This window comes from Canis aureus, chromosome 38 (genome assembly GCF_053574225.1).
Source record: "Canis aureus isolate CA01 chromosome 38, VMU_Caureus_v.1.0, whole genome shotgun sequence".
NCBI classification, from domain to species: domain Eukaryota; kingdom Metazoa; phylum Chordata; class Mammalia; order Carnivora; family Canidae; genus Canis; species Canis aureus.
This window is the reverse complement of record NC_135648.1, coordinates 810,134-824,301: the sequence shown is the minus strand read 5'-3', so window position 1 is coordinate 824,301 and position 14,168 is coordinate 810,134. Positions and strand designations below refer to the sequence as shown.

Here is a 14,168-nt window from a genome sequence, read left to right as displayed (position 1 = left end):
TAAACGGAGTAAGAGAACTGTCCCAGATAAGGGACCATCCACTAGTGGCTCCTTTTGAAAGGGTTGCTTTGCAGCAGCTTTAGCTGTGATATCAGCAAAATCATCACCCATAGTTGCTTGATTAGCCCCTTTCTCATGTCCCTTACAATGTACAACTGCTACCTCTAGGGGCAGCAAGACAGACTTTAAAAGGTCATCTGTCTCTTTGTGATAATCTCTAGGGGACCCATGTGCTGTCAGGAAATGTCGTCCTTTCCATATTGCAGCCTGGACCTGTAAGACCAAGAAGGCATATTTAGAGTCTGTATAGATATTAACCCGCTTATTTTTGCTTAGTTCGAATGCTTGGGTTGAGGCTATTCATTCAGCTAGTTGAGCACTAGTGCCCGGAGAAAGGGGCTTGCTTTCAATCACTGCAGAAGAAATAACTACAGCATATCCAGCCTTCCTTGGTCCCTCTTTTGCAAAGGAGCTGCCATCAGTATACAGAATCCAATCCAATTTTAAGAGGCGACTATCAGTTAGCCAGAAGCCTCTTTTCGATTCCAATAGTCCTATTATATTGTGAGGGGCGTAAACAGTTACATCTGCACCCAAGGTTATCTTAGTGGCTTCGGGTATTAGATATGCAGCAGCTGCTGCAGCCCGTAAACATGCCAGCCGCCTCCTTGACACGACGTCTAATCCTGTGCTTAGGCATCCTCTCGGTTGCTGTGATCCCCTAGTCTGGGTCACAACTCCAAGAGCTATTCCTTTTCTTTCTGTGACTTACAAGTTAAAATCTTTTCCCACCGGAAGATGTAGAGCTGGAGCTTTTAATAACACTCATTTAAGTTTACAAAAGGCCTGTTGGGCCTCTGGCTCCCGTCGTAGGATAGAGGTTCCACTAGACTGAGACTCCTTTATTAAGTGATATAACGGGTGAGCTATTTCTCCAAACCCAGGTATCCATAACCTACAGTATCCTGCAATTCCCAAAAACCCACCTAGCTGTTTCAGGGTGTGGAGGTAAAGGGAGAGACGAGACTAGATAGGCTTAGTCCTTTTTTCTCCTAGTGCCCTAGTGCCTTCTGATAATATCAGGTGTAAGTATTTTACAGAGGTTGGCACAGTTGGGCCTTTTTCCTTGACACCTTCTATCCTTCAGATGAATGGATAAAGAAGATGCGGTCTATGTATACAATGGAATATTCCTCAGCCATTAGAAATGACAAATACCCACCATTTGCTTCAACATGGATGGAACTAGAGGGTATTATGCTGAGTGAAGTAAGTCAATCGGAGAAGGACAAACATTATATGGTCTCATTCATTTGGGGAATATAAAAAATCGTGAAAGGGAATAAAGGGGAAAGGAGAAAAAATGAGTGGGAGATATCAGAAAGGGAGACAGAACATGTGAGATTCCTAACTCTGGGAAACGAACTAGGGGTGGTGGAAAGGGAGGTGGGTGGGGAGTGGGGGTGACTGGGTGACAGGCACTGAGGGGGGCACTTGATGGGATGAGCACTGGGTGTTAGTCTATATGTTGGTAAATTGAACACCAATAAAAAATAAATTTATTAAAAAAAATAAAATAAAAAAATAAACCACAACAACAACAAAAAAGAGAGGCCAAAACGTTAAGTAAAGCACTTGTTTCTTCCTGAGAGATTGGGTTGGTGGGACCACCAATAAGAATGTCCACATATTGCAAAACCTTAATGGGAGGATAATTAAACTCCAAAAAGATCTTTTGCTAAGGCCTGATCAGATAAATGTGGACCGTCCCGAAATCCCTGGGGCAAACCAGTCCAAGTTAACTGTGTATTTTGTCCTGTTGCAGCTTTGAAAGCAAAGAGATACTGCGAGTCAGGGTGTACGGGGATACAGAAACAGGCATCCTTAAGCTCTAGGACTGAAAACCACTCAGTGTCACTGGGTATCTGTGCCCACAGAGTATAAGGGTTGGGGACCCATGGCTGGAGTGGGGTGGCTGCTCCCTTCATCAGGCGGAGGTCTTGAGCTAACCTCCATTCACCGTTGGGTTTTGTATTCCCAAAATAGGGGAGTTGCAGGGACTGTCGCAGGGCTTTAGAAGTCCCTGTGCCTTTAAATTATTTATGACACTTTCTAATCTTTTTTTAGTCCCAGATTTTAGAAGATATTGCTTTTGGTGGGGAAAGGAGGAGGGATCCTTTAGGCGGATCACCACTGGGGAGGCGGTCTAAGCGTGTCCTATTTTTCCTTCAGAGGCCGTACCTGAGGGTGGCCCTTCCTCTCTGTTAGAGGGAGACAGGAAGATTGTCCCAGGGCCACTAATGCCGTGGTCATCATTTGAGCTAAGATGTCCCTTCCTAACAAAGCAGTTGGACTCTCAGGCATGATTAGAAGGGAATGTGTGGACCTTGTCTCTACCCAGACACAGCAGAGGGGCTCTGAAAAGTATTTGGTCGGGGCTTCTCCTGAGACGCCCCAACAGTGACCTTAGGAGTAGTGAGGCGACCGGGATAGGAAGGGAGGACAGAGCAAGCAGCCCCGTACCCAGGAAATTGATTTTGTTTCCCTCTATCTCCAGTATAACCCGAGGCTCCTGTGTAGTGATGATCTTCTGTGCGGCGGGGGCAGAGAGATAGAGACCCGGGCCCCATGGATCCTGCTGGATCCCTTGAGAAGGGGGCAGGCCCTGGACCTACGTCTGTGAGGACAAACACTCTCCCCGTGGTCTCCTTTGCATGGAGGACAGCGCCGTGCTGGCCTTTGGGTCATTCTCCCTCAAAGGGGCCAATCTGCCCACATTTACAACAGGCGTCAGGAGTTTTTCGGGTTGGCTCCAAGTCTTGGCCTTTGACGGCTGCCACCAGAAAAATGGCTTTCATTTGATCTCTCCTTCGTGTCTCTCTGGCCCTCCCGTTGATCTCTACTGAAAAAGCCGTCTTCGGGTGGGAGGAGGGTATCCAGGGAGTTGTTGGGACCTATTGCCATCTTTTGTAATTTCCTCCAAATATCAGGAGCCGATTGAGTTACAAGCTTATCCTTTAATATTATTTCCTCCTCTGGAGTATGTGGGGTCAGACAGGTCTGCGGTATTGAAGTCTCTCTAAGGTAGAAGGGGGCTCTAGGGACCCCTGAATTACCTGGGCCACCTTAGAATAGTTGAAAGCCTTGGCCCTGGTTCTCCTCAATCCTTCCAGAACACATGCCTGGAAATGTTTCTGTTTCCAGACCCCCAAGGAACAAGCATAGTCCCATCTGGGGGCACCCGGAGGACCGCCTGTTACCAGTAGGGAACGCCCCTTCCCCAACCTGTAGTCGTTCCTCCAAGGCCATCACGTGCTCGTCCCCAGAGCTCTCGGTGGCCTGCAAGGCAGCTTGCCTTTCTGCAGCAAAGTCTGATCAAGAATCAACGTTACATCCCTCCAACCTGATTCAAACATTTGGATTATACTTTGAAAGACTCCCATATGTTGGTCAGGGTTCCCTGCGTCCTGCCCAGGTCACTGTTGATGTGTTGGAAGTCTTGGAGAGACAGTGGCACGTGTACCTTGCTTGGGCCACGTTCACTGGCCTTTTCAGCTACGGGTACGGCAGGTGCACCTTTTTCTCACGGGGGAGATTCTCGGTGTGAGGCAACCCTGAACGAGGCGGGCAAGAGGGTTTAACAGGTGGTGTTTCCTGGGAAGGAGTTTCGGGGGCAGGTCATTGGGCACCTGCTCCTTGTGATGGTTTGCGGAGCCCCAAGGGAGGGGCTCATGAGACCTGCGGAGTCAGCCTGCTGTCCCGAGGTGAAGAATGCTCGGGCACAGGGGCCCTGGACCATCGGCCCTCCCTTTCAGTCCAGATCCAAATAGGGGAGTAGGGCCTTCCGGAGGCCAGGCCTCTGCAGCCTCCAGGCGATGCTGAGGCCACGCCCGGGAACAGAAAACCTTCAGATGTTTTCCCTCAAGCGTCAGCCGGCCAGGTTTCCCCAATTTTGCAGAATGCCATCTAAGGCGTCTCTGCCGAGGCTGGTCTGTATCCCGGCTTGCGACCCGGGTCGGACTCACTTACCCCATACCTGCTACGCAGAGGTGACTGCGAAGGTGTCCCCGCCACTCAGCTCTGTCCTGTAAACCAAGGCAACCCGGGTTCGCCGTCCCCAGGGGAGTGGCCGCTCTTGCCCAGCTGCCCCTAATCTTGCTTGTTCCCTTGGGTTTCCCCATGAATCTGGCTCCCCTCATAGGGTTTAGTGAGGTTAATAGTTATACTGTGATCCTCCCCTTAGAAGCCCAAGGAAGCAAGCGGGTCACCGGGGCCTCGGCGGGAGGCTGTGCTGCCTCCGGGAGGCTCCCCGGGCTGGGACCCCTCGGCCGTCTCGTCCTTCCCGCATCTGCAACACCCCAGGGCCACCAGCTGCAAGCCAGGGGCAGGCCCAGAGACGGGGTTGCCTGTCCCCACCTGAGCCTGGGCCCCAGCCTGAGCCGCAGCCCCTGGTGCATCCCTAGTCCGCGGCCCGGAGCCGCCGGCCCAGCGCAGTTTCAGTTAAGCGTCCTCGTCGGACCTTCGAGCGTTTCTGTTCAAACACCTGAGGTCCCCTGAGCATCCCCTGTGGGCAGGCACAGGCCACCACCGGCGAAGCCCCCGGGTGCAGAGAAGCCAACCAGGAAAGTGGAAAGACTGAGAGCAGAGCCCGCCAGGGTTAGGCCGGCGTCCCGTCCCTTGCGGGGGGTTGGGGGGGCAGCCCTTCCTCCAGAAGCCTGTCCCCTGAGTCAAGACTGGCGGCCCCGCTAGTTGCCTTTAACTGGCCGACAGGTGCCCCACTTTGCAGTCTATTACGAGAAGAGGTCTCCCAGGAACGACAAGACAAGAGTCCGCCTTACTCACCCTTCACTGGGCGTGATCGCAGGTTTCCACACCGGATGATACGGGACAGCGTGGTTCCTGCTCCTGGGGCCTCGCGAGCACCAGACAGCGAGTGAAGCGAGAGAAGCGTATTGAGTGAAGAAGTGAGAGGGGTCCCGACAGGACTGCCACCGAGGGCTTTCGGGCTGGCCTTTCATTGAGAACCTAACCAGGGAGCCCGCGGCCTGGAGATTTCCTTGTGCTGTCTAAGGGGATTGGCATTCGGCCGTTTTGGGGTCTGGTGAGTCTCTGGGATCGCCTGTTAACCATCAAAGGGAGATACTCCCGAACACCTGGGAGCCAAGAAACCTAATTTCCTTTTTTTCTCTGTTTTTCCTGTCTTATCTCTGTTTCCTTGGGATGAGTAGGAGCCTGAGTCGGAGCCATTTGGTGTCCTTGGGATTTAGGGAAGCCCACAGACTTATGGGAGCCTGACCCTGGGCCTTTCCCTTCTCTTTCCCTGCCTAGCCCCATCTGCCCCTGGCTCACTCCTACATCAGTTTCAGGTTCAGCTCCTGAGCTCAGGGTCAGGAGATCAAGCACCCACCCCCACCCCCCAACCTTGGGCTCTTTTTCTCTCCTTCTGACTTTACCCCTGTCTTCCATTCTATAAATACATAAATAGATAGAAAATAGATAGATAGACGATAGATAGATAGATAGATAGATAGATAGATAGATAGATAGATAAAGAGAAAGAAAGAGCGAGCTTGAGTTCTGTACGCAGGACCCCAGGTACTAAAAACAACTTGTGTTGCCAGTCTACTCTCCCCTTCAACTCGCTTTGGGGGTATTTGGTTCATCTTTTAGTTCTGCACCCCCATCGAACTGCTCTTCCCACAGAGTTATTGTGAAGAGTCAAGAGAACTAGAAAACTTCAGCATGTGAGGTCCTTTCCTGAGGCAAGAACTGTTCACGGTGTCTCCGAAATAAGCAGGAGGGCATCTGGGACCTAGTATTTCTGGGAGGGGAGAAAGTCGTCGGAGACGGTCGGAGTGCTTCCAAAGCCTGTTTGCAGGGGAAGCGTAAGGACGAGCTGCCAGTGTGGGTGTGGGTACCTAAATTTAGACGTGAAGGAGGCTCGCTTAAAATGCCTCCTAAGGGAGCCCCAGGATGGTTCAGACGCTGCCCCTCCTAACACAGCGGGAGGCAGGACAAAAGCCGCTCAAGTCTTCTTTTGGAGAGATAATCACTCAGACAGCGCAGGTGTGCAAACAGTGAGACAGAGTGAGAACGGGAAGGGAGAAGGTGTGGTGGGGAAGGGGAGTCACATGCTTCGCGTGTGGCCAAGAAAGAACGAGTCTCGCCAGGTCTAAGAAGAGGACAAAAGAATCAAGGAGATCTCTAAGGAGAGCCCATATGGCCGTGGGTGATTTCGGCAGCCGTTCATAAAAAAAGGTTTATAATTATATAACTATATTTATTTTATTTACATTTATGTACATATGATAAAATTATATAATTATAATTTAGATCATTTTCCTAGTGCCTCTTGACTGTCAGTGAGCAGCTCAATTGGGCGGACAGAAGCATGAATCTCAGCCTGAACCAAATCCAATTAAGAGTGGAAAGTCTATTTCTCTTCATGCTCAACACACTCTGCAACGCTGAATAACAAAGTAAAGGAGAAACTTTATAGATTCAGCACTCTTTTTTGATAACCAACCTATCCATGCAGCATGTATAGGGAATCATTACTTTCTTAATACGCTTTGTATTAGCACTGTGAGAAATGCAGAAATCTATGACCGGCGGCCTCTTTCCTTGAGGCAAGAAACATTGATAAATGGGAAGAATATACAATTAAAGTCAAAACACTTGGATTCCAGCTACAAATATGCCACTTCATAGACACAGCTACCTTATTTCTAAAATCAGTAAAACAATCACAGCTGCCGTACGCATCCCACGGCTGTCCTATGCACTTCACATCTTCATTGTCAAGAATAAAACCAATAATCTTTAGAAGGAATTTGCCAAAATGTAGATCCTGTCAATGCTAGTTATTAAATATGTTGACGTGTTGGAGAGGAATAACCATAGCTCAGTATAGCACGAAGCCGAGGGAATGTGTTAAATATAAGGAAAGGCAGCGTGTTGTAGAAGTTACAGGAGGCTGAGATTAAATCAGAAGCAGAATTATCAAAGAATTCACAGAATCTCTAGTTATTTTATCTTTTTCAGATGCTGGCTTGGCATTGACAAAACGGGCCAATTTTCACCTGCAACCTGCACTGTGTTTGCATAAAAAGTCTGCTTATCAATACCATCGACTTACTCTAATTAATCACTATTAATCTGAAGTGTCCTGGAGTAGCCTATTTTCACTCTCCTGAGAATAGAGGGAAGGGAGCATATTCTTTACTTTCTCTTAATATTTCAGGATCTAACAGTCCTCTCCAAGAAGAGATAGTGACTTTGGGCTTCTTTGCAATCATAGGCCATTGTCCAAATTTGGTCCCTAAATGACTAACAAACCAATTATCAATCTTCACTCATTAGATATTTACAGACAATATTTTATGTGGAAGTTGCTTTGTCAGACCCTGACTCTGTGTATGAACTACTTGGTAGTTTTGTTGTTGTTTTTTTTTTTTTTTCTAGTATTCAGAGTTTGACCAAATCTAGCTCAGCTAATGCACCTGAATTTCCTTTATCTGGATATTAATCAGAATCCTTTTTCCTGGGATCCCTGGGTGGCGCAGCGGTTTGGTGCCTGCCTTTGGCCCAGGGCGCAATCCTGGAGACCCGGGATCGAATCCCACGTTGGGCTCCCGGTGCATGGAGCCTGCTTCTCCCTCTGCCTGTGTCTCTGCCTCTCTCTCTGTGTGTGACTATTGTAAATAAAAAAAAAAAAAATTATAAAAAAAAAGAATCCTTTTTCCCCATTATATTACCAGCCAATAAAGTCTTCTTAAAAAATAAGCCAGAAAGCATCTTCTGTCATCCAATAAGTGATCAGTGATCAGCTGTTGCTCAATAAGGGGGTAACAAGAGAATTTAAAAGTTAGGAAAACACATAACCTACATATGGCTGGTGTTTTGCTAAACCAAATGAAAAATCAGTCAGTAATTATAACTCTGGTCATCTGTCTTATTCACACCGTAATTTTCAAAGAATAACGGAGAATGGAATAATTATTTGTTGTTTCTTCCAGATTTCAGACATGCAAACAATGAAGGTCAACCAGACAGTCCTGAAGGAATTCATTCTTGTTGGCTTTTCCGTGTACCCCCATGTGCAGGCTTTCCTCTTCGTGGTCTTCCTTTGCCTCTATCTTCTCACCCTCACAGGTAACCTGGCTATCATGGGTCTAACTTGGGTGGACAGATCTCTCCACACCCCTATGTACCTCTTCCTTGGTGCCCTCTCTTTCTCCGAGACCTGCTACACACTGACCATCATCCCCAAGATGCTGGCCGATCTGCTGACTGAAAACAAGAGCATCTCAGTCATGGGGTGTGGCTTGCAGATGTGTTTCTTCTTGGGACTCGGTGGCACAAATTGTATCATCCTCACCTTGATGGGATATGATCGCTTTCTGGCCATCTGCAACCCTCTCAGATATCCACTGCTTATGACCAATGGGGTGTGTGGACAGCTTGTGGCCTCTGCTTGGGGGGGAGGCTTTCTCATCTCTCTGATAGAGACTGCACTGATATTCAGGGGCTCCTTCTGCAGCCCCAACCTCGTCAAACACTTCTTCTGCCACATGCGGACAGTGGCGAGGCTGGCCTGTATAGACAGCAACCTCACTGAATCCATTGTGACGATGATCTCAGTGTCAGGCTTGATGGGCACCTTCCTGCTCATCATCATCACTTACGTGTTCATTCTCTCCACTGTATTCAGGATCCCATCAGCCAAGGGCAAGCAGAAGGCCTTCTCTACCTGCGCCTCGCATCTCACAGTGGTCATTATCCACTTTGGGTTTGCCGCTATTGTCTATATGAAGCCAGAAACTTCGGGGGGAGATGATACCCTCATGTCTGTCCCTTATACAGTCATTACTCCTTTCCTCAGCCCCCTCATTTTCAGCCTCAGGAATAAGGACATGAAGAATGCCTTTAGGAAGGTGCTTGGAAAGAGAAGTTTCTTAAATAAATAATTTCGGATTATTGCTGCATGACTGACTGTCTCCTGATGTCAGTAGGCATTGCTCCTGTGATGCCAGGAGAAGCCTGTGCCATTTGCATTTTCCAAAGTTGGCACAGAGGAATCCAGAGACTGAGCCTGGGAACTCAACCATCACAAACATTTACTCAGTTTGTTAAAAAAGTTGTTGAACTACTCGTACTTCTACTGGCTGCTCCTGAAGACACTAGGCTGCCAGTAGTCAGGCTCTGGGCATCCTGCATCATGGAAGGGGAAAAGCAACACTGTGGAAGGGGAAAACAACTCTTGTGACCACAACACTGAGTGGCACTTAAAAAATATCTAAAGATAAGATGGCTGAGGAATTTTTCTAGGTCAAGATGTGAGGCATTGGGCTGTGCCTCCCACGAGATAAACCTTTTCTAATTGGTGATACACAATGTAGAAATCGTCAACTGTCTATTTGTGCATATCTGGATTGATACCTGTATTTGGTAAGTCCCATGCCATATTGATTACTGAAGGGTTTTTTTTTTTAAGATTTTATTTATTTATTAGAGAGAGAGAGAGAGAGAGTATGAGCACAAATTGGGGAGGGACAGAGAGAGAATCTGAAGCAGACTCCCCACTGAGCGCAGAGCTCCATTTGAGGCTCAACCTCATGACCCTGAGATCAGGACGTGAGCTGAAAACAAGAGTCAGATGCTTAACTGACGGAGCCACCTAGAAGCCCCTCATTACTGAACATATTTAAAAACACTCTTCATGATTGTCAGAAGTGACCGATGCTCACTTCTGAATATATTAAATATCTTGGAACATTGATCCAACAAACAAACACAACAGTACAACCTCCTGTACATCCCAGGACTGGAAAAATCCATGGATGAGGGCTGGAAATAACCCCCGTTGTCTTTACAATGAAGGAATTCCAAAGCCAATGTTAAAAACGAAAAAAAAAGTCATGATATTGAAGGTTTTCACCATGACAGGTGTTTTGGAATAATTTCTGCAGACATATGATGTATGCAGAAGGAAGCCAGATAAACAGAGCATCAAATCCTTACATCACCTGGAAAAGCTGGAAGCATTGTGGAGGTTATTTCACACAAAAGTAGCAAGTGATCTTAAGGAATATTCAAACACAGGAGCCTCGGGGGATTCTCTGAATCCGTTGCTCAAATTTCATCTATTGTTAACCAAATCTGTGCCCTCTCATGACCGACAGACATGACATGTCTCATGATATGTATTAGGGTTTGATGTACATCAAACATATTGCTGACAGGGATGTTATAAAGAAAATGAGAGAACAGATGAGGTATTTTACAAACACGCACCATTGCGGTTACCTGTTGCCGCGACTCCCTTCTCTTCCCTGGGGCCATTCTGATGGCACAGTGACTGGAGCTTCTTCTACTTTTGCCCTTGAGAACAGATTATCCAATCTAAGGAAGGCAGAAAATCTTGCAAACCGATGCTAACCATTTACCCACCCTTGCTAGGTATAGATAATATGATGAAGTCCAGGCTTAAGTTCCTGAACTTGAATTTGGACTAATTAACTTGCATATATCTAAGGTAGTGACTGGGACAGACAGCGCTAGTTGCCGCTCAATATTCTGTGTTGAGATAGAAATAAGTAACTAAATGGGAACTGGAAAATACTTAGATGTTTAAAAGTCAAGAAACACACTTCTAAATACATCATGAGTCAAATAAAAACAACTTATGAATACGAAAGAAATTATTTGAATTGGAGAAAATGGAAATACTGTGGGTCAACAAGTTCATAGGATACAGCTTTCCAGTGTTCAGATGGAAACATATGACCTACAAAATGCATATTTAAAATGTTCACAGGCTGAAGATTAATAGCATAAGCATTCATCTCAAGAATTTGGGAAGGAAAAATAAAAGAATTTGGGAAGAGAGGGGATCCCTGGGTGGCTCAATGGTTTAGTGCCTGATTTTGGCCCAGGGCGTAATCCTGGAGTCCCCAGATCAAATCCCGCATGGGGCTCCCTGCATGGAGCCTGCTTCTCCTTCTGCCTGTGTCTCTGCCTCTCTCTCTGTGTCTCTCATGAATAAATAAATAAAATCTTAAAAAAAAAAAGAATTTGGGAAGGGAATAACTATATGAACACAAAAAAATTATAAAGAAAATAATGAGTAGGTAAGAGCAGAAATTAATTAGATGAATATACAATACAGTGGCTTAAAAAGTCAAAATTTATATGACTTATATGAATATAAATATATATGTATATATTTATAATTTATATTAAAAAGTCAAATCAATATGATTTATTGATATTAGAAATATAATATTATTCCCTGGTGGGATTGATGAATAAAGGCAGGACATATAAATAGACAATGATGGGGGACGCCTGGTGGCTCAGTGGTTGAGCATCTGCCTTCAGCTCAGGGCATGATCTTGGGGTCCCGGGATCAAATCCCACATCTGGCTCCCTGCATGGAGCCTGCTTCTCCCTCTGCCTGGGTCTCTGCCTCTCTCACTGTGTCTCTCATGAATAAGTAAGTAAAAATATTTTAAAAAAATTAAAAATCGAAAAAAATGAACAATGATAGGAATAAAAATTGGAGCATTTCTCAGGTCACACCCACATAGAAGATGAAAGAATGTTGTGAGCGACTTCATGAACATAAATTTGAGAACTTACATAAAGTAGGAAAATTTCTATAGAGCACATATGAAAGCTGACACAGGGAAAACAGATATGTAATTCTCAATAAATTGCATTTTAATTAATATAGTCCACATTATAAACAAACAAACAAAACTCTCTGGGTCCCTTAAGGTTCACTAGTAGATTTTGTCAGACTTTCAAAGTGGAAGTTATGACAAACTTGCCCCAAACCTCCCATGGGACCGAAAAGGATAATTACTTCCCAACTCATTTTTTGGGCCAGTACGACGTAGACACTAGATCTTGAAATCTCACTCAGGAGCACAGGTGCAGAAATCTTAAGTAAAACTCGAGCTGGATTTAGTCCAGAAATGCAAGATTGACACATTCGAAGTCCATCCATATAATTTACCATGTTATCAAAATAAAGGATATTAATTATGTTAATTGTTTTAATTGATGAAGAAACATTTTTGGATAAAATCTAATATCCATTCAGGGAATGAATAAAACCTTTTAGTATAATAAGAATTAAAAGAAAGTTCCAGGGATGCCTGGGGGGCTCAGCGGTTCAGCTACCGCCTCCGGCCCAAGGTGTAACCCCGGGTTATCGAGTCCCATGTCGGGCTCCCTGCAGGGAGCCTGTTTCTCTCTCTGTCTGTGTCTCTGCCTCCCTCTGTCTCTCTCTCTCTGTCTCATGAACAAATAAATAAAATCTTAAAAAAAAAAAAAAAGAAAGAAAGTTCCTTAAACTCCGGAGGCTCTCCAACTTCTTGTGTGTGCCCGGGTCCCGCTGACACAGGTCTACACAGCCTGGAGGATGGACAATCGACTTCTCACTTGGGGTGCAACAGGTGAATGCGGACAACGATGCAGTCACGCGGACCGGAGCTTCCCGGGGATCTACGGGAGCACCCAGTACAGACCCACGCGAGATGACCAGATGGTTCCTCCGTCCCGGGGCCCTTGTCCGCGGACCAGACTGCTCTGCCTCAGTGTCCGCATCTCGGAAGAAGCCCAGGAGAGGGGCGCCTGGGGGGCTCGTTGGGTGCAGTGCTGCCTTGGGCTCAGGTCATGATCCGCAGCCCCATGCAGCCCTGCATGGGCTCCCCACTCACCGGGGAGTCTGCTTCTCCCCCCTCTGACCCTCCTCCTCCTCATGCTTCCTCTCAAATAAATAAATAAAATCTAAAACGAAAAAGAAAAGAAAAGAATAAGAAGCACCCCAGGTGGAGCCATGGGAGTCAGAACAAATCTGAGCTATTGCCTTCAGGAGCCCCCCCTCAGAGGAGCCTGCATGTGTGCTGATGACTCCGTGTGCCTCCCGGCAGGTAGAAAACAACAGAACCATCTGCAGGCCAGAAGCTGGAAAGGGCCCGGCCAGGGGTCCTGGGCCCCGAGGGAGCCTCATTGTGAGGGTGACAGGGCCGCGCACCTATGTGCGGACTGGACCCTGCGAAGCCAGGCGCTCGGGGCGCACGTGTGACACAGAAATACCACCTCACTCACCTCCCTCCCCTTCCTGAAACCCTCTGGCCAACTCACCTTCCAGAACTGTGCTCTCGCGATTCCTTTCTTGGCTGATTTCTGGTCTTTTTCCTTCTTTGGAAAGTCCAAGGGTCATTCCCCAACTGAGCCCATTCATCTTCTCTGTCCCCCTGGATTCCAGTCCATGGGTAGGTCTGTCACATCTATGTCTGCCAAGCCTGTGGTTGCTCTTTCTTACTTCCACAGTTACAGCCTGGACACGGACCTAAGATCCCAGCTCAGGTTGGACACATGCGGACGTAGCTGGACTTCTCCCGATCCTTGTAGCTTCATCCCACCTTTTGCAAAATACTCCTGTTTGCAGCCCTACTGTTGCGCAGGGAGGAGCGGGGAATTATTCCTCGGGCAGTGCGCCCCCTTCCCAGTATCACATCGTAAACAGGGGGTCATTCTGATACGGTGTGGCGGGCTGGGGTCCAAAGCCATGGCCGAGAAAGAATTCTTGAGGTGTCTTTGGTGCAAAATGGTGGTTTTATGAAAGCCGAGGGACAGGACGTGTGGGCAGAGAGAGCTGCGCGGGGCTGGTGAGGGGAGGTGGAGGGAGAACATACCTGGGAGTTGGAGGAAGTAAAGACAAAGAGGGGTTTCCAATAGGACTTTCATGTGCTAAAGAATACTCAGCCGTTAGAAACGACAAATACCCACCATTTGCTTCGACATGGATGGAACTGGAGGGTATGATGCTGAGTGAAGTAAGTCAATCGGAGAAGGACAAACATTATATGGTTTCATTTATTTGGGGAATATAAAAAATAGTGAAAGGGAATAAAGGGGAAAGGAGAAAAAATAAGTAGGAAATATCAGAAAGGGAGACAGAACATGAGAGACTCCTGACTCTGGGAAACGAACTAGGGGTGGTGGAAGGGGAGGTAGGCAGGGGGTGGGGGGACTGGGTGATGGGCACTGAGGGGGGGCACTTGGCGGGATGAGCACTGGGTGTTATTCTATATGTTGGTAAATTGAATTTAAATTTAAAAATGTAAAAAAAAAAAAAAAAAAAAAAAAGGCAG

The 14,168-nt window shown here is 46.9% G+C and overlaps 1 protein-coding gene across 1 annotated transcript; it reads left to right on the top strand.

The window, feature by feature from the left end:
* The first annotated feature begins 8,027 nt into the window (after positions 1 to 8,027).
* OR10X1 (olfactory receptor family 10 subfamily X member 1) lies at positions 8,028 to 8,969 on the top strand. Its single transcript, XM_077887307.1, has one exon. The coding sequence runs from the start codon at positions 8,028 to 8,030 to the stop codon at positions 8,967 to 8,969; it is 942 nt and encodes a 313-aa protein (XP_077743433.1).
* The last annotated feature ends 5,199 nt before the right edge of the window (positions 8,970 to 14,168 follow it).

What these genes read in the sequence shown, in the direction of transcription:
- OR10X1 (XM_077887307.1), top strand. Translation starts at nt 8,028, where the DNA reads ATGCAAACAATGAAGGTCAACCAGACAGTCCTGAAGGAATTCATTCTT.